The sequence below is a fragment of the Artemia franciscana genome, chromosome 11 (assembly GCF_032884065.1).
Source record: "Artemia franciscana chromosome 11, ASM3288406v1, whole genome shotgun sequence".
Lineage (NCBI taxonomy): Eukaryota > Metazoa > Arthropoda > Branchiopoda > Anostraca > Artemiidae > Artemia > Artemia franciscana.
The window spans coordinates 18165415-18191299 of NC_088873.1; the positions used below are offsets into that span (position 1 = coordinate 18165415).

General features: G+C 37.3%; 2 protein-coding genes across 5 annotated transcripts in view; both read right to left on the reverse strand.

Annotated features, from left to right (window-relative positions):
- LOC136032911 (uncharacterized) overlaps positions 1-25885 on the reverse strand; it is a 155906-nt gene that overhangs the window by 42516 nt on the left and 87505 nt on the right. The gene's annotated exons all lie outside the window — the stretch shown is intronic.
- Positions 1-25885, reverse strand: part of LOC136032914 (mevalonate kinase-like) — an 86573-nt gene that overhangs the window by 5499 nt on the left and 55189 nt on the right. For all 4 annotated transcript variants that reach the window (XM_065713370.1, XM_065713372.1, XM_065713371.1 and 1 more), the window contains 2 exons: positions 22020-22183; positions 2828-3055 (listed from right to left, as the gene is read on the reverse strand). In XM_065713370.1, coding sequence (XP_065569442.1) covers positions 2828-3055; positions 22020-22183 — 392 coding nt within the window. The remainder of the gene's footprint in view (positions 1-2827; positions 3056-22019; positions 22184-25885) is intronic.

Here is a 25885-nt window from a genome sequence, read left to right on the forward strand (position 1 = left end):
TTATGAGGCTACAGGGAATTATCTATCCTCGAACGTTACCACGATATGACCGATCCATCCCAACCACCCTATAGGCCAATGTTACTCTATCCTTGAACGATGTCACAATGCGTCTCATCCATCCAACCTACCATATAGGCCAATTTTGTGCTGTTATTAGCTGCCTATGTTTACAACAGTTCATAGACGTTTTGGTCACGAAGTTCCCACTGTTTTACAATGACAAATAATTTATTGTGGGACATCAAAATAAACAATCGCAATGTATAAAACTGTAGATTGAAATGAGTGGTAAAATATTGTCAGAATGATTTCCTGTATCGCTGTGTTGCTCCGGAGCTGTATGGCTGTAACTGGTTGCGGTGCCGGGTGTCGTGCTTGTTTTGTGTAATATTCGGTGGTAGGATATTGCAATGCTTCTTTGATGAGAGAAGGCCATGTCCGAAGCCCATTAGAAGTTCGTGCCTCCTTGTTTCAAGCGTTGTTAGACCTGACAGAACAAAACATTCTTCACAAGGTAGCAGTGCATCCCCCAAAATCACTCGCAATGCACGCTTTTGTATTCCCTCAAGTTTGTTAGTTTGATCTTTTGTGAGACCAGCGTGCCAGCAGTTTTGTTGCTTCTTTCTGAACTGTGACGGCGTAACCAAGAGCTCAGCACAACCGGATCCGTAGAGAAGCTATATTATCAAAAGAGGGTCTCAAATACATCATGGTTCAATTTTCAAATATATGATCCTCCCAGATAGGGAGTTTTAGGGACTTTTGGGGGAGCTTAGGGACTTAATGCCTAAAAAGGGACTTGGATGGGACTTCAGCCAAAAAAGGGACTTCAGGGACTAATTCAAAGCCCTGCAGGCATCAATTTTCTTTGAAGAAGGAATACAGAACTATTGCCCCACTATGAAAAGCGGTTAAATAAAGGAAATGTTGAATTTTTTTATTAGCATACTTGACTATTTCTGACAGCCCAGCGAGACACTCTTTCCGGACGACCCTCGTAAAAACCTCGTTGAAATCGTTTTTACCAAGGTCATAGAGAACATTACCTTACCAAAAAACAGAAACAGACTAAAATTGGCCTAAAAACAATTCCTTAATTCTATGTTTAACTATGTTTCTATCAGCGGAATTTCTGCTACTTATTTTATCTCTTTCAAATCGGAAAAAGGGAACTAGAAGCGTTTAACGCTCATCACAATGAGATTCATGTAGCGGCAAGATTTTATCTACCACCGCACACATTTAAATTTTTTTATATTATTGGTTAATTCAGGCTAATTAAGATGGAAAATATTGACCACAAGGTTAAACACCCATAAGTTTTTTTTTCTCTACAGCAAAGGGTAAACGAAGGTCTTTAATTGGCTGACATCCGGTGAATGCCAGAAAAGTTCAAATCGATTGAACTTTGGTCCTGACTCTAGCTAATCTCAGAAATGGATCCAACATTCGCTAAAATCTGGGCATAAGCTAAAGCTCGTTGTGAATGAGCCTTAACAGAGAACACTTTAATATCAACTGCAAATTACCAAATATAAAAAGACCCGAAAAGAACGCCGGATATGAATTTACTATAAATTGAATTTATTTATTTAAAAAAAAGCAAACTAAATACACCATTTTCTTCAGAACGCCTGAGAAAATTCGCCTAGTTTGCGATAAAAAGAGGAGGCACCCCTAAAAAGTCACTGAGCCCTAATGAAAACCCATCATCATATCCAGTATATCAGAGAAACTGACTAGAGGTTTCAAGCTCCCATCTGAAAAAAATGAGGAATTTTACTCTTTCTTCTGCCAAAAATTACAAAATTCCACGTTTTTGCAGATAGGAATTTGAAACCTTTAAAGTAAATTTTCTGATACGCTGAATGTGATAGTGCAAATTTGATTAAGATTCCGTTGCAATTGGGGGATGTTTCCCTCCTTTAGCAAAAATAAGGTTAGTTTTCTCAGGCTACATTTCATAGAGATAATAAATGCCTGTAGGGCTACCATGGGGGTGGCATACGCCCGATGTTGTATTTAACGTATAATTCAAACCTCTCCTGAAGAGACTGGTGTGTTTTTTTGCTTCTTTCAAACTAATAAGTTCGATTTATAGTAATCGATTTATAGTAGATCCGGCGTTCCTTTTTAGACACCCTGTACTTCAAGAGAACATACTAAATGCCTTCATTAAAAAGGCTCAACACCAAGAGTTGAGAGTTTCTTCAGATTCGATTTGTATACAAACAGCTAGATACGCCTAAATAGACTTATCTATCGGAGATATTTCATTAGAAGACAAAAGATCAGCTTTGACCAGTACCAAAAAGCCAGTCAATATTAACTCAACCTGTTTAATTTTTAAAGATAGTAATTTTTATAATCTGATTGTTCTTTTTTCTAATAAAACCTGAGTTTCATTTTTTTTTTGTGGGATGACAAAACTGTAAGCATTTTTTTTTTCGTCCTCTAAGGTGATTTGTTCATTCCGATGGTGGCAACCCTGGTTCGACCTTCTTGATAATGCAGAAGATAACATTGAAACATTTCTTGGCCCATTTCAAGAAGTCTATCAGCATTATCTCAACAAGTGCGATTCTCTTTAATGATAGTAATTTCACAATCTGATTATATTTTTATAAAAGGTGACTTCCATTTTTGTTGGAGCGGCAACCCTGTAAACTATTCTATACTCAGCAAGCACAATTTTTATTTTCCATACGGTGAATTTTCTTACCAACGATGAAATTCTGATCAAAATTCGATCGTATCTCAGACCAAAGTGACTTCATTCTTGGTGGTGTCAAGAAGCAGCTCATATCAACAGAATATTACTTACACTCAATCTTTTATAGTCGTATTTTTCACCGAGTCTTCCGAGAATTAGCTTAGCCTCTTCTGCAGTGGCATGCAGCGCGTTGTAGACATGCTCCATAACTGTTGGAAGAAGGTCTCTTCGATTTTTACCTTTGATTACCTGGTCAGAAGTCCGCCGAGACACTTTTGAATTTACAAGAATGATGCGAAGCTTGTCTTTGGGTATTACAACATGTTGGAATTGACCATCCTACAAAAAGAGGAAAAAATAGTTGAATGGTATCCAAAATTAAGTTGAGAATTACCACTTCTTTATAATATTTCAAAGGGCGAAGGGTCACTTTATGGTTATCAATGACTCAATAAGTCTCAAAGTAAATTACAAAAATGCAGGAAAAGAAGAAATAGCAAGATATACAGTAGGTTTTGAAAGAAACTGCAATGGTGTTTGTGTTTCAAGGAGAAACAACCTCAACACCTCTTCCCTACGCACGTATCTGATCCAGACGTACGTTAATTTCGTCTGCTTACTTTGCTTATATAAAAGAAAATGCTTTTAGTTCTTACTATCGAGACTTCGATAGTAAGAATATGAATAGAAAACAAGCTGTTTCACATAAAATTTCCAGGCCATTTCCTCTAGGTGGTTCTTAATAATAGTTCATACTACTACATAGCAGATTTGTCGCTGTTTAAGTTAATATGATTAGCAGTTTTTCCAACCGATATTTGTGGAAAACTAGTGACGCGTGGCTGCACTAATTGCTCGTCAAGGACGAGCATTGAGCTCGTCCTTCACAAGTTTGCAGTGTAAAAATTTTTGCCAAGTCAAAATTCTCTTCTTCATAAGGATTGGAGCCTTTTGAAGAAACTATAGAAAATGGTAATAATAAGCAAATAAAAGGTATAATAGTACCTTATGAATTTTTGGTGTTGTATTGTTTTAGTGCACGAATCTTTATGGTAGTAAAGATTCCTAGACTTCCTCGTTTTATAAGGTTAATTTAAAAAAAACTTCTTCCATAAGACAAGTTTTTCAAAGAAAATTAAAGAGCTCCATTAAGCTAAGAATGAGCAAAAATAAAGCCGAATATTCTTCCAAGCGTACAACTATCACAAATAACTATCAATAAAAAAATGAAACTCAAAGCGAACAGAAACCAGATCTACGTTGTATGGGCAACGTGAGGTGTTGCGGCAACCTTTGTTCGGCTTGGCCGAGTAAAGTGTGCGCGACTGCAACACTTTGGTTTTGTTTCCTCGCTTCGAGTAAACGCTGAAGTTTTTACTCTGTAAGGATCTTAAATAAATAATAGGTACACCAACTCGCAAAAGTTGCGAACCCCTCGTTGCAACTAGCAGAAGTTGCAAACCCCTCATCACTGAAGATAATTGTAGCCTAACAGCCGAATGTTACTTATAAGTCCCCTACATGTCTTACCACTGGAACCAAATTGGTCTTACCATCAAATACCCCCGGGACAAGGTACACTAACTAGCAAAAGATGCGAACCCCTCACTGCCGAAAATGATTACGAGCTAAGAGCCGACTGTTGATTATAACCCTCTTATATTCCTCACAATTGGTATCGGCCTATTTTTGGTTTCAATGTGTACCTTACTACTGAAGTTCTCGACCCCTTTAAACTTTTCGAAAAGTTCGTCTTGTGGAAAAAGTTTTTTAAATTAATTTCGGTTGGTTTTTTATTGACATAGTCTTTTTTATGGAAAAAAGTATTTTATATCTTTTCAATTTTCTTCAATAAGAATCCATAATATGAGTATTTTCATATTGGAGAAACTTTTTCAACAATTTTTAATCTTGACACAGACAGTATTTGTTATATTTAAGTTTATAGCTTGTAAAGTTGACCTGAAAAATACAACTTAATAATTTGGAGGTAAGTGGAGTTCGTCCTGAAAGATGCAGACTTTGTCTGCTGACCATGTGCCTCGGGATATGGGGTTTCCCTTAACTAAACACTCCGATCAGGGTGGCTACAACCTTTTGTAGTGGGTGAAGCCCACCCCAGGAATCTCAGTATCTAGCTTAATCTAGCTCTAATCAGATTCCAGGCCTAGGGTCGGTTGGGCTAGCAACCCTCCACCCAAAAATAAGTCCAACGAATAGTGAAAAAAATAGCCTTGGATCCGGACTTCCTTTTATAATCTTGACCATCGCGCGTCAGCAGACATTCTGCTGACGACATCAGAAAGATTGACAAATTAAATCTTCTGGACCAAAGGAGGCTTCGAATAACCACTTGAATGTGTTGACTCTGAATGCACCTGCATCAAAAATTTTACTTTTTGAAGAACTTTCCAAGAATAAAGTGGCGATTACCGGTCTCAAAGAAACCCGTCTTACCAGAAGCAGAGGAGAACAAATAGGCAATAATCACTCGTTGCTCTGGTCTGCAGGAAGCATGAGAAGGAACGGCGTTGGCCTCACGTTAAATTTGGCCTGGCAAAAAAGGCATTAGTCTTGCATGAGGCCGTATCAGACGGACTAATGAAGGCCCGCTTTGAACACAAGCATGGTAAAATGACCATCATCGTATGCAATGTACCTACCAACGGTTCTGACGATAAAACCAAGGAAGAGTTCTACTCAGCTCTGACCAGATATCTCACGACAGTGTCTTCCACGATATAACTGTTCTTCTCGGTGATTTCAATGCCACAGTGCGTCATGATATGAGTGTTTGGCATGGCACAATTGGTCCTGTATCCCCACACCCACTTAACGATAATGGCCTTAGCCTACTTGAACTATGCCGTTCCTACGACCTTGTTATCGCGAATACCTACTTTCAACGCCAAACTATCCACCAGTACACGTGGTATAGTAATGACAGTGGCATAAAGAAGACGATCAACCACGTCATTATTTCTAAACGCTGGATATCATCATTGAAAAACTGCAGGAACTACAGATCAGCAGAGCTCGGGAAGTTCAGCTTTACCTCCAAATACAACGACTGGAAAGAAAGCCAGTCGCTGCAGATATTGGGAAACTTAAGGAGTCAGATACTCGCCTGAAGTATAGTATTCATGCGTCGATTCGCTTCGATCTCCTTAGCATACTTAGCACCAGCGAAGACGTCTGACAGTATTTTAAATCGCGATTTTAAATCGCCCTGTCCTATTCAGGGACGGGATACTTTTTTTCTGAAGAAGGTTCTTGTCTTGAGCAGTGGAAGGACTGCTTCTGCTCACTCCTAAATAAAGCCAGTCCACCTGTCCCTCCAAATGTTAAAATCACTCAGTCGAGCAGTCAAAGAAATGAAGCAGATGTTCCCCCAAATGAGCCCTTTAGTCCCTCAGAAATTGAAAATGTAATTAAAAAGCTCAAGAATAATAAAACTGCTGGTATCTTTGGCTTAAGCTCCGAACTGCCGAGGTATGCGGGCCCTACAATGCTTCTGTTCCTTCTCCATAATCTGGCAACTGAGATAATCTCCAAATATTGGAGGAAGGGTGACATTATCCCCTTATGCAAGTGGAAAGACTCTAAAAGCGACTGCTCATATTACCGTGGAATAGCTCTGCTGTCGGCTCCCGGAAAACTTTTCCTAATGGTCCAGCTGGATCGATGTCAGGATGTTCTTCGTAGGATTCAGCGACCAGAGCAAGCTACTTTTATGTTGGGCCGTTCAACCTCTTTGACAGATTCTAGAATCGACTGGCCTTTCTGAGACAGTCGGAATACTGCAGATTCTTCAAAGCTCTACACTATAGTACAGAGAGCTATGTTCAAGCAAACCCAATCACAAATCACAACACAATAGAAGTTCTTCCAAGTCACAACAGGAATGCGTCAAGGATGTGTGGTGGCCCCAGAGCACTTCAATACCATCATAGACCACATTATCACGAAGGCACCGTCACATCTCAGTTTTGGGCTCAAGTTAGGAGATCGTGTCATCTTAAATGCTGATTTTGCCGATGGCATTGCCATCCTAGTGGACTCCATGGATCAGTTGCTGGAAGCGCTTCAGATCTTACGAGGAGAGGCCGCAAGCGCAGGACTGCAGATAAACTGGGACAAAACGAAAATCAGGCCTATAAACCCGTCTTCTTCTACTATTAATTCTCCAGTTAGCCTAGACAGAAAAACTAGCTTTGAAGTTTTCCAAAGGTTAAACCTGGGCTCAGCAATTTCTTCAGATGGATTGCTTCTCCCCAAGCAGCAAGCAAGGATATCCAGGGTGTCTTCTGCCATGCGCAGACTAAACCGTCATCTTTGGCGAAAACCGAACATCAGTCGTTCAAAAAAACTGAGAATTGTCAACGCACTCGTCGATTCTGAAATGCTTTACGAGCTGAAACATGGCATGCATCAACCGCAACGCTAAAGGCCATCAATGTATTCCAGACGAAGAGCCAGAGAATGATCGAAGGTATAAGGTGGTTTGATTTCATGAGTGACGAGAAGCTGCTGCAGCTCACCAAGAAGTCTCTGTTTTCAATCCAAGCAGCTGAGCGTACCTTACGATGGTTCAGACACCTACTTTGAATACCCCTGCACTAACCCGCAAAGATGATATTTGATTTTGACCCTACGGAAGCCAGTTGGAAGTGACCCCGTGCCCGACTGCAGAAGCGATGGTCCGAAGGCCTGTCCGAGTTTCTGGCGACGGCAAATATCAGACCGAGCGAAGCACAAACCCTCGCACTGGACCGAAGGGGATGGAGGAGGCAGATGCCACTCTCTACGCCGAGCAACACTCGGCAGGAGACCTAAGTCAAAGTAAGTAAGTCAATATCATTCCCAAAAGATTCAACATATGCTCTTTGACAACCTGGATACACTTACGCTCTTTTTATTTATTTAAATTGTAAGAGGACAAGTAGTAATAGTAGTATCCACACAAGTTTCAACTTAATCCCACCAGTCATTTTCGATATATTGCTACGGTGTCCTATTGGCAACCATTTAACACAATGCCTTTTGATTTATTTTTCAAGAAACATCTGGTTTTAAAGCACAATGGGCCACTTGCATAACTGTGGGAGGTTGACATGCCTAATATTCCTAAACACATAGTTACTCGACCGTTCTACTAGCAGAACAAAATGGCTATCTCAGATTACGACTGGATGCGTTTGGAAAATGAAAGGGCTTGAGAGAACAGCTGCTTGCCCTCAAATCTCTCGTTACTCTTAAAAAGGGCACCAGACACTCGCTCTGTAATTGGAGAGGAAGGGGAGGACTTCACTACATATATCTCGTAAAAACATTTTAACAAAAGTAAAAGCAAAGTGAAAACATTTTAATTATATTTTGTTTTCAGTAAAGTGCAAATTATGTTCTGGTCTTAGGAAGGCATGGGGGTTTGTCAGCCTTACTCATGTTAAGTTTTGCTCGTTTTGAGTTAGACTCGGTTATTTATTGTATGATTTAAATAAACAAAATACGTTTAAAATGTTTTAATTTTTTAATTTAAATGAATTAAAAATTATTAATTCTTTAAGGAATATATGCATATTAGTATATGTATGCTAAAGAGACAATCCACAGCCATTTTTTTCAGCAAAGTGAAAATTATGTTCTGACCTTAAGAAGGTATGGGATAATTTCCAGACCTTTCAACTACACTGAACAAAATGGCTATCCCAAAATTTTGATTAGATGTGTTTTGGGAATTGATGAGCGTCTGTCCTCCAATCACTTTTGGCTAATAAAAAGGGCAGCAGCCCTTTCAATTTCCGATGGAATGAGGTATTTTCAAAGTTCCTACGGCAACAAATGGCAATCTTAAAATTTTTATCAGATGCAAATGGGAAAATAAGAAGTGGAGTTGGGGGTATCCACCCTCTGATCACTCTTCGTTTTAAAAGGGAACTAGGACTTCTGATTGCGAATCCAATTAGCCCCTTCTGAAGTTTATACGATCACCCTTTCTAGATATACCTTATATGCCCCCAGGACATAACTTACAACTCTTGCCCTGAGGACTATGGGTGGGGGGGGGTCCATCCTCAAAGACATCATTTTTGGACCTTTCAATTACCTTGAACGAAATGGCTATGAATTTTTTTTTATTGGATGTGACTCAGGATATTTTGGACGTGGGTTACCCTTCTATCACCTTTGACTATTAAAATGGCTCTGGCCCTTTTAATTCCCAATCGAATGAGCCCTTTTCGAAGTATCTGTGACAACAAGTGACCATTTCAAAATTAAAATCAGATTCATTTCGGGAAAATATGAGGTGTGGGGGGATATATACCCTCTGATCACTCTGAATATTAAAGAGATCACTAGAACTTCTGATTATCAATCAAATGTGCCCCCTCCAAAGGTTACAAGATCACTTTTTCTATATATACCTCATATGCCCAAGGGCATAACTTACAATCCTTACACTGAGGGCTGTGGGGGGTTGTCATCCTCAATGACATAACTACCAGACCTTTCAATTACGTTGAAAAAAATGGCTATTTAAAAATTTGGATTGGTTGAGTTTTGGGAAATGGTGGGCGTGGGAGGGGGGTTAGTTGCCCTCCAATCACTTTCGAACATTAAAAACGGCACTAGCACTTTCAATTTGCAATCGATCGAGCTCTTTTTGAGGTTTCTAAGACGAAAGAAGCCATCGAAAAATTTCCATCTTATGCGTTTCGGGAAAATATGAGGTGTGTCGGGGGTATCCACCCTCCGACCACTCTGAACCTTAAAAAGGGCACAAGAAGTTTTGATTACCAATCCAATGATTCCCTTGAAGCTTATACGATCACCCTTTCTATATATACCCTGTATGCCCCCAGGGCATGAATTACAACCCTTGCTCTGAGGGCTGTAGGGGGGTTGGCATTCTCAAAGACATAATTTTCCTGACCTGTCAACTACATTGAACAAAATTTCATCTCCAAATTTCGATTGGATGTGTTTCAGGAAATGGTGGGCACGGGAGGGAAGTTAGTTGCTCTCCAAATACCCTTGACTACTAAAAAGCACACTAGCCCTTTGATTTTCCAATCAACTGACCTCTTTTCGAATTTTTTACGACAACAAATGGCCATCTCAAAATTTCTATCAAATCCATTTCGGGAAAATGTGTGTGGGGACGGGGAGGTATCCACCCTCTGATCGATCTGAATCTCCAAAATAGCATAAAAAATTCTGATTAGCAATCCAATGAGGCCCCCCCCAAATTTCATACGATCCCCCTTTCTATAGTGTGGGGGGTTGTCAACCTTAAATACACAATTTCCGGATGGACGTGTTCGAGGAAATAGTGGAAGGGGGTTAATTGCCCTTCAATCACTTTCGACTATTAAAATGCAGTAGGCCTTGCAATTTCCAACTGAAACAGCCCTTTTCGAAGTTCCTACGACAACTCCTTCGATACGAAATGCCCTGATCTAAGCAAAAAAAAAGGAAAAAAAATATCATTGTGCCCGCATTGCTCTTTCCTTAGGCAGCGCTATTATGCTGCCTACGATAGTTTACCAGTCCTGGAGAACCTTTGATTGGTAACCAATCTTGACGTTGTAGGGTCTACAATTAGCCATGGTTTAATGTCCCCAGCCACTTGATTTTAATTCAAAATCAACAGCTTCGGCCTTAGGCCTCGACCCAGCTTTGGCTGAAAAAGGCACATGAAGACAGGACTAAATAGGGCAATTATTACAGCCGTATTGATCTTTTTTTTGTGAATTATTACTACTACAAGCAATTCACAGCAGCACTAGGCATCTTCAGGCCAACACAGTAGTACACACTTCTCATCCACCTCGTCTAATCAGAGGTTCACTCTTAATCCCCTTCCACGAAGTTCCAGTTTCCTTAAATACTCCATCATGACCTCTCCCCATCCCACTTGGGGACGACTAACTTTTCGTTCGGCCTTAGATCGATTACAAAAAAGAACAATTTTTAGCAATCTGTCACCTTCCATTCGTCAAATGTATTCTAGTCATCTCAGAAACTGGGATCGAACCACATTGTCCGTATAGCTTGTTGTTTGACATACGGCCCTTCAAACAGCTACCTCAAAGAATCTTTAGACAATTCCTTTGAAAAACATTTAAAAAATCCTCATCTGCCTTTCAAATCGCCCACGTTTCAAAACTATGCTTGATTGCTGTCATTACCGTAAGTTCCAATGTTCTAATCTTAGATAGGAATAGTATGAAGAACATTTCTTTTGAGAGATAACAAATTCAAAATATGCTTCAAAAGACTACAATTTCTTTGAAGAGCAAATTACATATAGCAATTACAGTGGGAATATTTTAAAACAATCATAGCTCATTTTAGCCTAGATTCCTTTTTATTACTATTAAAGAGCTAATAATTTAACTTGTGCTAGGTTACGATTGGAGTCGAATTTTTTCTAAAGTCGGATGTGACATCGACCAGTGAAAAAAAAAAATCTTCGAGAGGGCAAATACTCAATTCGTATTTATCTTGAATCAGAATAAAAAAAATATTCATTTTTTTATTCTGATGAAAAATATTCATCTCTCTAGCCACCCAATTTGTGTTTAAGGCTAATGGTCTTAATTTGTGTCCAATGCTATTTCTCCTATGATAGAAAATCATGAATAACTTCTGCGATTTTGGTGATTTTGAACTGATTTTTTTTTTGATGACTCTCGAGTTAAAAAGGAAAAAAATGTTGGTTTCACTTTTTCTGTATATGCTTTACCTATTGTGCAAAAAAAAGAAATCAAGTTATTTTAGTTTGGTGAATAAAAATTTAGTGGATGGGAAATGACAGTAGATTTTTTTTTTAGTTCATCCTGCCAGTATTTAAAAAAAAATGTTGGTTGCAGAATTGTTATATTTTTATTTTTAACGGTGCAAAAAATTATTTTTAATTTTCAACATTTTTCTTGCTAGAAGGTATGAAGTTGGCTCCAGAGGGTAGAATTTTGGATCATATGTAGATTTTATAATCTACAACCATTACAGAAAATTTCTGATGTCTATCATAAATAGTTTGAAAGCAAAATCAGAAAAATACAATTTCAAAATGTGCTTACTTTTTACTTATTTTACCCCTGTTTCCGGCTTAATAGCGTTGTTCATCAGCCAATAGAAAAAAAGGCGGGATTCTTATCCAATTTTAGGCATTACGCCTCCAAGGCATTGTGTCTCTGATTAGTTGACTTGTCAACTGAAGTCAATAAGACATTTGAGATATGAGGAAGAAAATTATCAACAAAAGGTGGCTGAATTTAAAATACCGGTAAGTAAAAATTACATATACAAGTTTCATTCCCTCTTGTCCATTAAATAAAAAAAAACAAGTTTTTTTTAACTGCATGTAAGGAGCGACATTAAAACGAACAAAAATTATTCCGTTTATGAAAGGGGGTAGTCCCTCAATGTCCCGCTCTCTACGCTAAAGTTTGACTCTTTCTCACAACTATACTTTTTAAAACAATAAGAAACTTTAGCGTAAAGAGCGAGGCGTTGAGGAGGGGACTACCCCTTTCATATACGGAATAATTTCTGTTCGTTTTAAGTTTTAATGACGCTCCTTACTTGAAGTTAAAAAAAACTGTTTTTTTTATGTAATTTCTGAACGTTTTTAAATTAATGCATGTTTTGATTTGGCTAACCGCACAACGAAATTTGCATATCTTTTTTTGTCTAAATGGCTTTCTCATATTTTCGTTCTGACGATTTTGAAGAAAATGGGGTGGGGGAGGAGGTCTAGTTGCCCTCCAATTTTTGGTAACTTATAAAAGCACCTAGAACTTTGTATATTTGTATTACATATATGAGGGGGTTTGCCCTTTCGTCAATACCTCGCTCTTTACACTAAAGCTTAAATTTTCTCCCGGTTCTTTAAGAATGACCCTAGAATCACCAAGTCCGTAGAATATATAGTTGAAATTACTTTAACGGAAAGAGCGAGGTATTTAGGAGGAGATGAACCCCTCATATGCGTAATAATTTCTGTTCGTTTTATGTTTTAATGCTGCTCCTTACTTTCAGTTGAAAAACTTCTTCATTATTATTTTTTCAGTGTTTTTTTTAATAATGCTAGAAAATCCTATGCCCCTTCATTGAATTTCTTTTCCCCCGTGACAAATTCCTCTAAGTAAAGATCCTTCAACGTAGCTCCCTCCCCTCTACCCCCCCCCCCCTCAGCCAAAACCCCTCAACCGTTGACTTTTAATTAAAAGGAATAGTTGTGGGAAAAGTCAAGTCATGGCCAATTGTAGAAAAAGCCAAGACAGATTGTCCAATTAAGTGGGCATCAGGTCAAGGTAAACACTGATCAAAGTTTATAACTTGTAGCCCCTCCCCCGGGAACTATGGGGGAGTAAGTCGTCCCCAAAGACATCTTATTATGTTTTTTGACTATGCTTAAGAAAATGGCTATCTCAAAATTTTGATCTGTTGACTTTGAGAAAAAAAATGAAAGTGGGAGGGGGCCTAGGTGCCCTCCAATTTTTGGTCGCTTAAAAAGGGCACTGGAACTTTTCATTTTCATTAAAATGAGCCCTCTTGCGACACCCTAGGACCAATGGGTCGATACAATCACCCCTGGGAAAAAGAAAACAAAAAACAAATAAACACGCACCCTTGTTCAGTCTTCTGGCAAAACAATTCTATGACTTTTAGGGCGTGTTTCCCCCTTTTTTCCAAAATAAGACAAATTTTCTCAGGCTCTTATCTTTTGATGGGTAGGACTAAATTTAATTAAAATCCGATTCTTTTGACGTATTTATTAGTATCAAAATTTCGTTTTTTAGACTTTCGTTTACTATTGAGCCGGGTCGCTGTTTTGTTTTTCTATGGTTCTTTTCATTTTTTTTAGAAAGGTGCTGCTTGGAGAACAAGATAAAGATAATTTGTCAAATGGATCGAAAATTTCAGAAGAATTTTCAGCAAATCCTCTCATAGACGATTCAAATAAATTGGGAAACGGTAGTGGTTCTTACGGTGTTGATTGCCCCGATACGAATACTGAGATAGACTTATCTGGAATTCCAGATGGAAACTGCATTGTGAATCTAAGGTATTTCCTTGCTGAAGTAATTTCAGCATTCAGACACAAAATCAGTTGCGATCACGGAAAATTGATTATAAAGCAATTAGAAAAGAAAGGCCTGAAAACTGAACTGAAAGTTAAGTGTAATAAGTGTAACTGGGAAAAGAGGATTAAAGGTGAACCAGAATGTCCAGCAACAAGCGTAAAAGAATATCTTTCAAGTTTTACGGACCAGACACAGGTTGCTTTTTCCGAAAAAAAATCAAGTCTTAAAGGCTGCTTGAATTCGAAGGCTGTTTGGGGAGCCATGGGTAGTGGAGGAGGGTATTCTACACTGTGTGAATTCTTCGGGGTGCTTGGAGTGAAACCAATGTCACGAATAGTTTATTCCCGTATTGAAAGGCAGCTTGGTAATGCTTGGATGAATAGTTTATCGGAAATTTTGCTAGAAAATGGACGAGAGGCCTTAAAATCAGCCATTCATGATGATAGGTATAAGGAGGACTCATACTGGACAAAAGTGATATGTGATGGAGGCTGGAATAAGCGTAGCAAAGGACACGATTATTCGGCCAAAGGATGTGTTGCAGTTATCATAGATGCATTTACGAAAAAACTGTTATATGTTGGCATAAAAAATAAATACTGTTATATATGTTTTTCTTCTGCAAACGCCAAAGTAATTCCCAAAGATCATTTCTGCTTTCTGAATTATAACGGAAATTCAAGGAGCATGGAAACAGATATTCTAGTTGAAGGCTTTCGTTCCAGTGAGGAGATGCACGGATTACAGTTTTTAGAGTTTATCGGTGACGGTGATTCCAGTGTTTTTTATAAGCTAAAACAAAGTGTTTCCTACGGTTCCAACATACGGAAACATGAATGTGCAAATCACGTCACAAAAAACTATACAGCCCATCTATATAATTTGTGCAAAAATAAAAAAGGTTTGTACACAAAATGTCTTCCCCGAGGAATTATCCAGCAACTGACAAAAAATTTAAGGGGTGCGATAAAAATAAATTCTGAAAATAATGGAACAGCAGAAGAATTGAAAATCTTGTTAAAAAGAGGTCCGTACCATGTTTTCGGAAACCACACAAAATGTGATTCTGGTCCTAAGATTGCTGAATTGACCGTGAATAGTAAAATAGAAGATCGGTGGAATAATTTTCCCCTGCACGTGTTTGAAGATGTTATGACAGAGGTCGATATTGTGTGTCGAAAAGCAGAGCAGCTTCGAAATGACGCAACTACAAACTTAGCTGAAAGCTACATGTCAGTTGTTGCTAAATTCATCGGAGGAAAGCAAATAAGCCGGTCTAAACGAGGTTCATATCATGCAAGAGTTCATGGAGCAAGTCTTGCTTATAATTCAGGTCCAAAATGGCATCAATTAGCTTGGAAAAATATTTTTGGGCTTAGTCCTTCTAGCGTAACAAAAAAATATTGTAATAAAACGGCTAAACTCTGTGTAATATCTAAACGTAATTTGACCAGTTATTATAGTGCTCTTGGAGGAAAACACGTTGCTAAGTTAAAAAATAGAAACTATAACTTTGGTAATCGTGACTATGGACCAAATTGCAATAAGCCAGACATGACTTCTGATGAAATGAATTTGGCCATACAAAAATATACTGACGAGAATTTAAAATTGGATTTTGCCAGTATAAGCTGTTTGTTCAACAGTACCAAGGGCCAATCCAAAAATGACACTTGGGTTGAAGAAAGATCTAAGAGAATAACTAGTAGTTACTTCCACAGAATTGCAACCAGAAAAAACAGCACCAGAGTTGCCCCAATTGTTAAGCAAATTCGAAACTTGGGACCTAGATTCTGCTCTGCCCTAATGAAAAAGGGCTTAGATTTAGAAGTAGTGGCACTAGAAGCATATGAAAACAAATTCAACTTAAAAGTCGTAAAGGGAGATCAAATAGGACTCAGTGTGCATCCACAGTATCAGTATCTTGCTGCATCTGTAGATGGGCTGCTCCCTAATGGCACACCTATAGAGATAAAAACGGTGCATAATATACCAGAGTTCAAAACCATTTATGATGTGGCCCAGTCAAAAAATTTAGTTAAAGCATTTTTTCTTGAATTATCCAGTGAAGGTCTTCAGCTAAAAAAAAATCACAGGTATTTCGCCCAGATACAAGGCCAACTCGAGATACTGGATAAAATGGTATGCCACTTAATAGTTTATAACTCTATTGAGGATTGGGAAATAATTACAGTTCACCGATCGAAAGACTACTGGGAAAAAATATTTCCGAAGCTTGAAGCCTTCTGGAATGAATCCTTACTTCCTGAAATTTTAGACTCAAGGGTTGCAAGGAATATGGAAATCAGAGAACCTGTGTCTGTAAAATGTACAACAGCCCACCAACCGAAGGACTCAAGCTTGTCTCAAGAAATAAAAAGAGGAAAAAAAAGAAGGTTGAGTCGAGTTGAAGTGAACAGCAAGAAAAAAAACGCACAGAAGGGATCGGGGGAGAACAGTGAATTTACCAGGAACTCAATGCATGAAAACAGTGATTTTGAAGAAATAATTTGGTCTGATTTGGAATAGATAAATCTTCGTGTTTGATAAAAAAAAATGTGTTAAAAAATATTGGCAAGGAAAATTATTTTTTCCTCCATAAATTTCTGTCTCATTCTTCGTCAATGTCCAAAAATAATGAAGTTTCTTATCTGGTCTGAAGTATATTAAATACATTTAATACAAACAATTTTAGTTTTTTTCTTATAAATTTCTTGTATGTTACTTGGGCTTAGTATTTGTGATTTTTATAGTTTTTCCTACAATTATTACGTTTTCTGTACAATTCGTTCATTTTTGGTATTTAATTAAAGCGTCTTTAAGTTTCTTTCCGAAATCTTGTGCATCTCGCCCTAACACAAAATAACGTTAATGCCCTAATCTTATTACAAGGAAAATAGCTTTCATCTTATTAATTCCAAAATACTGACAAAAAAAAAAACACTATAAAAATCAAGGTGACTGGAAAGATATTGAAAATGAACTGAATGTGTAATGTATAATTATTTAGTGTTTAATATACTAATTACAGGAAACATCAACAATTAAGGTTTACAGATTCTATTTAGCGACAATTTTTTATTTTGGTTTACGGTTAGAACGGAACTCTAGTCGAACTCCTATGGGCAGTAATTTGTGTCCTTTTTGGTTTAACTTTAGCACTCATTTTAATTTTTAATCGTTTAGGATTTAATTATTTGTATATAGCAGTACCCATTTCTTTTATGTTTGGTATAATTATTTATTTTTATTTCTCTTCATTTTCAGTCAATTATGCATAGACAGTAATGTTTGACCGTTTCACATTTAGATCATTGAAGGATTTTATTTTCTGTCCGTCTGTTTCAAATGGCTCTTTAATTTTCAATTACTTAACTCACTAGCCTAATTGTATAATGTACATTCCCAGATTGCTATGAAATCACGATGTTGTATCAGACTTAGCAGACATCTGCCATGCTTGGGATACTTATGTCATGCTTGGCACAGATCATTCACTCTTAGTACTGTTCTCACAGTTCCGCTATGCTTGGCACACTTCTGCCATGCTTGGTACTAGCCACCTGATGTATATGATTTCTGAGAGTGAAAAACCTCTCAAACATTCATCCTTTTTCTTTGGGTAGTTTACTTTTGCATGTGCGGACTGTTTGTTTTCGTTGTTGTATTTTAATGGGGGCAGATACGATGGACAAGGGTTTTTAAATTCCTTTTGGGAAATCCCAAACTTTTTACTGTTATCGCTTTTCTTCTATTTCAATAAAAATTCTTTTTTATGTGCTTTAACCCGTATGCGCCTGAGAGGCTATAATTCTTCCAAAATAAGTTCATTAGTACGGGTATGCATTGAGTTTTTCGTTTTACACAAACTTTTCCTCTTGTTATCTTCCCAATAAATTAGTTTTATTTCCATCAATTCTGTTTATGTGCTACTTTTTCATAGTAAATTTATGATGGAATGGCGGATTAGTCTTCTTAGTTATTTAGCAGGATGAGATTGAGGAGCACAAAAACACAAACGTACGCAAACACAGGAACAAGTCTACACACACACATCAAATTACCAATTACGCACTTATTGTTTGATGCAAGCTGTGCTAGAGTTTTGTTCGCAGGAATTCTTCAATTCAATTCAATCATATATATTTAAATAAAAACACCTAATTCCATGTACATAATCTGCCAGGAAAGCACAAAAGTGCTTGACTAGGGCAGAAACTTAACTAAAGAATAATTAAACAATCAACTAACAGAAACAACGAATCAACTGGATTTATCAAAAAAGAGAAAAAAGGGGAGTGACGAAGAGAAAGAAAAGAAAAAAAAGAAAATAAAAGAAAAGATCGAAAAGAGGAGGACCGCATGATATTCAAATCTAAACAGTATTTCTGGAACGACCCTTCACTGCTCGCTTGAAGGTAGTAAGGTTATTTGAGTTCCGGATTTCCAAGGGGATTGAATTCCAGATAGCTGGTGCATATCCGTAGAAAGTCCTTTGCGAAAGCCAAGTTGGGTATCGCACAGAAGATTCTACTCCTGGAGGTAATCATACATTCTTTCATGGACTACTTTCTCATAAATCTTCGAAAAAAAGGTAAAATAGAAATGGATCGGTAATTACTCGGTTCATTTTTTGACTTCCCTTTGTGAAGGGGTAGCACTCAGGCTAATTTAAGTCTTTCTGGAAAAGTTCCCTCTTCAATAAATAAAATCTGTGCATCCCTGGTAAAAATGTACCATGTGTGTTAACTTAACAGTGCATTAAAAGGCTTTCCTTTTCAGGAATTTTCACATAACATAGAATCGCGAAAAGAGAAAAACCGAGGACAATAACAGTTAGTGAAAAAATCAAAAAACTATGCAAATGTTTCGGTCAAGACCTCCGCTTGACCGTCATCAGTGCAGAATAAAACTAACAAAATATAAAAGAAAAACAACCGTAAAAAACCCCACAAAACTAAAATAAGATGACCCTTTCAGAGTAACGGAAGAAAGGGTAACTGGATAAGGTGAACTGAAGGTTAGAGTCCAAAGCGTTTAGATGGGTCAAGAAGGAGTTAAGTGACTTCTCTCCATGTTCCAACACAGAAATAACGTCATCCAAAACCGACCCCAGAACCAATGTTTCAGAGAAAAAGTTTTCAAAGTAGAAGTTTCAACAAATTCCGTATAAAAAGTTGCCAAAAACGGCGAAAGGCTACTACCCATTGGTAGACCTATATTTTATGTGGAAAACTGGTTACTGTATCGAAAATATGAGGAAGAACTATTGCAAAGACGGACGAGATGCATAATAGTTTCTATTTCTAGTGTTTTGTAGTCCCTTTGGTCAATATTATCTTCTAATTTTCTTTGAAGAGAAAGTTCGCACTTTTTAATATCACAAGATGTATGCATAGAAATGGCATCGAAACTGGCCCAAATCGTATCTTTTTTCATTTCAAGGTCTTATAATTTTTCAACAAGGTGAACTGAAATTTTAATGTATGAAGTTTGCGTTTGCATAAGGGGGCGAAAAAGTATTGACAATCATTTTCCCGATCCGGCCGCCGGAGAGCAATAAGAAGCTACAATTGGCCGTAGAGGAACCCCATCTTTCTGGATTTTTGCGAGCGTAAAACTTAGGAGCGGAACAACCTTTAGGATAGAATAATTTATACATTTGCCTACGGATTGTTCTGGGTACTCGTCTGACTGACCGTATTTCAAACTGTAGGTTGTACGAAAAATGTGGTTCAGTCCCACTTTCAAAATGAAAGAAAGGTTGAGATGGCTAGGGCACGTTCTGTGGATAAAGGATGACAGATTGCCGAAGATTGTCCTTTACGGCCAACCGTCTAGGGCTAAACAAAAAGAAGGTCGTCCTCGTCAAGGGGTGGAAGGATTTCATAAAGAAAGATTTAAAGAAAATCGGAACCTCCTGGGAGGGTGTAAAGATGGAGGTTTTGAATAGATTGGGACGGAGGAGGAGCATGCGTAGCTGTGTTGGCCTCAGGCAGCTTGGTGCTTCGGTGAGTTGTAATAGTAGTAGTTTGTGGAATAATAAGTTTTTCAGTTTGCAAAATTCCTCGCCCCTTTCGTACTACACGGTGAAATGAACGGTGGAGTCTTTTGTTAAAATTGCTTTTAAGTATGAGTGTCTGATAAAATATCTGTAATTTTTTTATTATATGAAATTTTATCAAGAATAACAATGTTATTTCCTTGGTCAGCCCTGGTGATAATGTTGTGTGGGTTTTTTCTTAAATTTTTGAGAATTTGTGTATCCTGATTTTTTTTACCTTGAGGAATACGGAGTGAAATCGAGAATATTCTTAACCACCTATCCTCGAAGTAAATCTGGATTTTCCACAATATCTCGTGGACCAAATATACCCGCCTCAACATTGGATACTATCTCTGAGAAATTTACTCTCGTCTGAGGCAAGCAATATTTAGGTCCCTTAGACAAAACATGAGTTTCTTCCGGCGAAAGAACTTTAGAAGATAGGTTTTCAATGGCCGTACCAGGACCGAATCTAGGAAGAAAACATCTGGAATATGCTTGCCGAGCAAACCTTAGCCATACAAAAGTCGTGGCAGGAAATGTTTTGAACTGTTTTAGAAATCTGGTGAAAATCGGTCGGTGAAAGGTTTTTCTGCAGAAAATACCGAGTTTTTGAAATTATGTTACTAAGAAAAAACGTCGTATTTCTGGTCTTTTAAAATGTGTATTAATGACGGAAGCCAACCCTATCCCTAAATTGTCTTTCGGGTTGCTTACCTAGACTTAGGCAGAAACGAAGAGAATTCGGAAGAATTCTCTTTACGTCTTTTATTTTTATCCAGTTACCCTTCTTCCGTTACTCTGAAAGGGTTATCTTATTTTAGTTTTGTGGGGGTTTTTTTACGGTTGTTTCTTTTATATTTTATTAGTTTTATTCTGTATTGCGGACGGAGGTTTTTCACTGGCTGTTATTGTCCCCGTTTCTCCTCTTTTTCGCAATTTTATGTTTTGTCACGAATAGCCAGTGTGGTCTCAGAAACTATTTAGGAATTCTCACGGAAGGCAATTTCGCTTTCAATCAGACACATTAGCTGGAATACAAATAACAAAGTCATTTATTCATTTTTGCTTCGAAAATACTACAGTTTTCACTGAAATCTTGGCTTACAAGTCATTTTGTTATTTAATTCGACCGATAATGCATTTTTTATTTTATTTTTTTCAGAAGCGAAAACAGTTAACATAAAAATATGGTCGCATTTTAAAAAGCTGTGCAAAATTTAAAAGAATAGAACTTTCAAACAGTCGTAATTTAGTAGCGATATAAGAAAACATGAGCTCAGGGAAAGGGAAAAGAGGACGTAGGCCAAAACACAAACAAAAACATCAAGAAACATGTAAATCCAAATAATGTAGGAGAAAACATACTAAATAGACATAGCCCGCTTGACGTTGTTCAAAAAGTTGTAGGCTATGCAAGATAAAATACAAATTCCGGGAGAGGGGAAATAAGAAAATATAATTTGGTTTATTTACAGTTATTTTTAAAACGCTTTATTATGGAGTTCAAAATACCTCAAAATAATTTTGAATCGAGATCAAAAGGTTTATTTCCAAAATACCTCTGAGAGTGAGAAAAGACTATATAAGCTAAAACATACAAAAGACACTCTAAAGCTTGTAAATCGAAACATGATAGAAAATAAAGGAGAAAATAGACTAAACCAATCAGCAGAGCTTGAGGGGGTGAGCTAAAAAGCTAAGCATTTAGAAAAATTTCACACATTGCTTTTCAATTTCCGCATGCGAGGAGTGGCTAACCTAGTCTGTGGAGCTTGGGGGTAGTAGATGTGGCCAAGTAGTTGCCATGGACCCTCTTAGGGTTAGCCACCAACGTTGCTGAGAACGAACATTCGTTCCTTATCTTATAATGCTGATTATATTTGGTAATTATTTAGTGGCAAGACTAATGGTGTATAATCGAATAATCAATGCCGCAATGAGACTTCTAAAGAAAGAATATCTTTTCGTGAGAGGCATGGGGCTCGTCGTTTTATACTTAGTCAGACATGACTATGCTAAAACTATGTTTTTGGATTCCACAGAGCTTTTGTAAGCATTAGAGGAAGAGGAGGAAGGATAGTTTCAGTCCCTTAGATGCCTTGTAAGGGTGACTCTTCCCTCCTCCCCGCCCAAGTTGCCATTTTAGGGATTTTGTTACCTGGTATGACAAAACACCACCAAATGTGCAAACTGAGTTGTCAATTCCTGACGGACTACCATGAAACAGCTTCTCACAGACGTAAGCCCATTGACTGATATATTCTAAGTTCTTTTCGGTCAGCTCTGATGACGATTTAATAGTGGATCCATGCAAAAGTTCTCCTGATAAAGAAAATTAAGTTTTAAATAAGTTGAAATGGGTTTCAACTTATTCAAACGGGTTTAAAGGAGATGCACTCACAAGAAGTGGGTTCAATAGCCTACAGGGAAGCTCTGGGGAAGTTTTAAAGGGTGACAAATGTAGAGAATTTTCTAAAATAATATATTTAGATTTTTCAAAATAAGTATTATAGCCATGGTTGGGTAAAAAACGGCTAATACTCCAGCATCTAGGATATATTCATGTAATTTGTAATTTCCGAAAAAGCAAGAAAACAGTATGCCTTAACAATTTCTCCTTTAATTACACAGAAAACTAAGTTTTTTTAACTAAGTTAAATTGCTAACTAAGTAAACTAAGTTCAATTGGGACTTTTAATCTTTAAACGAGCATAAAATGCTATAAGAGGTCAAGCTTAAGATGAACAGAAAGGAGTCAAACTAAAGACTTAAGACAAACTTAGTATAGCCTAATATCAAACTTAGTATAAGAAGCTTACATTAGAAACTTTAAATTACAAACTTAGTATAAGTATAATATCACTTTCTCTCACCCTCACCTCCAACTCCCCAAAAGATCTGAGTGTTATATGCACCTTATGCAAAACTATATACACTATATTACTTAAACTGAAAGTTTTATTTGCTCAATTAAATTTCTCTAAATTAGACTGAAATGAATTAAGGAAGGAGGAAGAAAAAATTGGTCAAAATTGGTTAAATAATAGACTTATTAATATTAAATCACTGTTAGATATGCATAAACGGATATAGAAAAAGATTCCCTTGAAGTTTGAGCATTATCGTGAATGCATTCTATTAAAAGAATAGGAAAGATTGTTCAAAACACAGTAAAGAGCAAAGGACACTAACCAACCGACCGACCAAACGGAAGGGCGTACATTAAGAATCACGCGTTTCAATACATGAACGTTCCTTTCCCATTGAAGAATTACACAAAATATTGTGATTCGTACTATTCTGCTGCAGCTTTCATTTATAGTTTCTATTTCTCAAGTTAGCCTAAAAAACAATTTACCCCCCCCCCCCCACACACACACACATGAGGAAGAGTATCAGGCCGCCTATCGACTATATATATATATATATATATATATATATATATATATATATATATATATATATATATATATATATATATATATATATATATATAGTTATAAAAGTGAAACTCCGAATGTTAAAAGGTACATGGTAAGGCGTATAACGTCTATCAGTTTCTAAGAGCAGCCTACCACGCGGTAATGCGTGGTGAATAATCCACATATTCAGGATGAGGCTTGCAACAGACGACTGTGCCAATAGAATTTTTTCAATTATAAAAAAATAAAATCGAACGCAAAATTAAATGTATTAACAAAAGAAGTTTTTTTTCACATGAAAATAAAGAGTGGCGTTGAACCTAAACCAATATTGCCAAAAGTAAGAGAGACTGCCTCCTCCTTTAATTTCCTGGCCTTTACAAGAAAGTTTAAATTTTATAAAGCCCAACAAATATAGGTGGCTGCTATCAGCAAATGCTTTATTTAAACCCGAGCCTTACCGAATATTTGGAGGGAAATGTTTACAGTTTTTAGCATTACAAAACTCGGTTTGATCACCGTAACACCAGGAGCGTGGTTGCTATGGGGCAGGGGGAACAGGGCAACTGCCCTCCAAACCCTAGTTTATCCCCCCACAGATGAGATTTAGGGTCTTCAAAAATGTTGTCAAAATTAAGATAGGTCTATATAATTCAAGCATCCAATGAAACAGATAAGTTTTCACTAGTATATCCTTGCCTTTACGGTACTATTCAATAATATAAAAAAAAACAAGTTTTTTCAAGTTGTTACGAATATGAGGAAGTTCGGCCCCTCATCAATATCTCGCTCTCTACACTAAAGTTCCAATTTTGTTTCAATTCTTTAAGAATGGCCAATGAATCACAAAGGACGATTATTTAGAATAAATAGCTCTTTTGAAAGTACTAGAAAAAACTTTAGTGTAAAGAGCAAAGTATTGACGAGGGGGTGAAACCCCTCATGCATGTAATGATTTCGATTCGTTTTAAGTTTTATATGATGGAAAATTCCCTTCCCCTGGGAAGAGTTCCTCCCGTGTAACCCCTTCCCCGACCCCCAACCATAGAAAATCCCTCCTGAAAACGTCGGTATACTTCCCAATAACCATATGTAATAACCCAATAACCATATGTTTACTATATGTAAACAAAGGGCAAAGTTCATAACTTGCAGCCTTTTCCCTGAATACTGTGGGGGATTAAGTCATCATCAGAGTCATACTTATTTGATTTTTTGTCTATGCTAAACAAAATGGCTATCTCAAAATTTATATCGGGTGACTTTGGGGAAAAAATTAGCGTGGGAAGGGGCCTAGTTGCCCTCCAATTTTTTGGTCATTAAGAGTGGACACTAGAACTTTTAATGTCCGTTTGAATGAGCCCTCTCGCGATATTCTAAGGCCACTGGGTCGATACGATCGCAAAAAAAACTCATCCGTCATCCTTCTTCTGAAAAAAAAATTACAAAATTTCACATTTTTTCAGATAGGAACTTGAAACCTCTACAGTAAGGCTCTCTGACATGCTGAATCCAATAGTGGGATATTTTCCTTAAGATTCTATGACTTTAGGGGTTATTTCCCCTTTTTTGAAAATAAGGCAAGTTTTCTCAAGCTCGTAACTTTTGATGGGTGAGGCTAAACTTGATGAGGCTTATATACTGTAAACAACTGTACCTTCAAAGGCAAGCCAAATCTTCTCAAGCTGTTTGGTGCCATTTTTTTTTTGCTTATTCTTTACTTTTGTTTACAGTAAAAGTTAGTACTTGCGATTCTAATCGTATCTTAGACAGTAAGCTCCACTAAAGGTGTGGTTCGATCCTACTTTTTAGGGCTACAATGAGAGAAAGGTTGAGATAGCTAGGGCATGTTCTGCGGATGAAGGATTATAGCTTGCAAAAGACTGTCTTTTTGGCCATTCTTCTAGAGGCAAACGAAAAGCAGGTCATCCCTGGTTGAGGTGGGCGGATGTCGCAAGGAAAGATTTAATAGACATGCAAAATTCATGAAAGGGTGTAAACACAGAGGCTTTGAATAGATTGAGATGGAAGAGGTACGTGCGTAGCTATGTTGGCCTCAGGCGGGTAGGGGTTACAGTGAGTTGTTAGTGGTAGCAGTTGATCAAAAACAAATAAACTACATGCTGAGATTTTTTCACTAAAAATTTGAGGCCTTTTTCTAAAGAAAAAATTAGAGGATTTAAGGGTCAATATTTCCTTTTTTTATTAAGACATGTAAGTTTTCACACAACCAACTGAAAAAAACAGATTCTATTTTCATAGTTCTTAGTACTTTATGAAAGGGAAAGCGTGGTACCTGTCATAGGAACAGCGTAAAAACAAGAAAATATATTATAAATTAGAAACAAGACAATAATTGTAATTTACAACACCTTAGTGCGGACATCTAAAGGGTGTATACTTCCTCAAGGAGCAGATTTTCGGCTAACACTTTCAAAGTCCCCCTTCAAATAGACTTTGAATCTTTCTTGGCGAAGATTGGGACTCCCTTGGCATGCAGACGTATTTGAGATTATAATAGGCTGAAGACAGAAGCACCGCGTTCAACAAAAAGGCACAATAGGTATATTTGTAAAGATATTTGGTAACTACCCTATGTTCT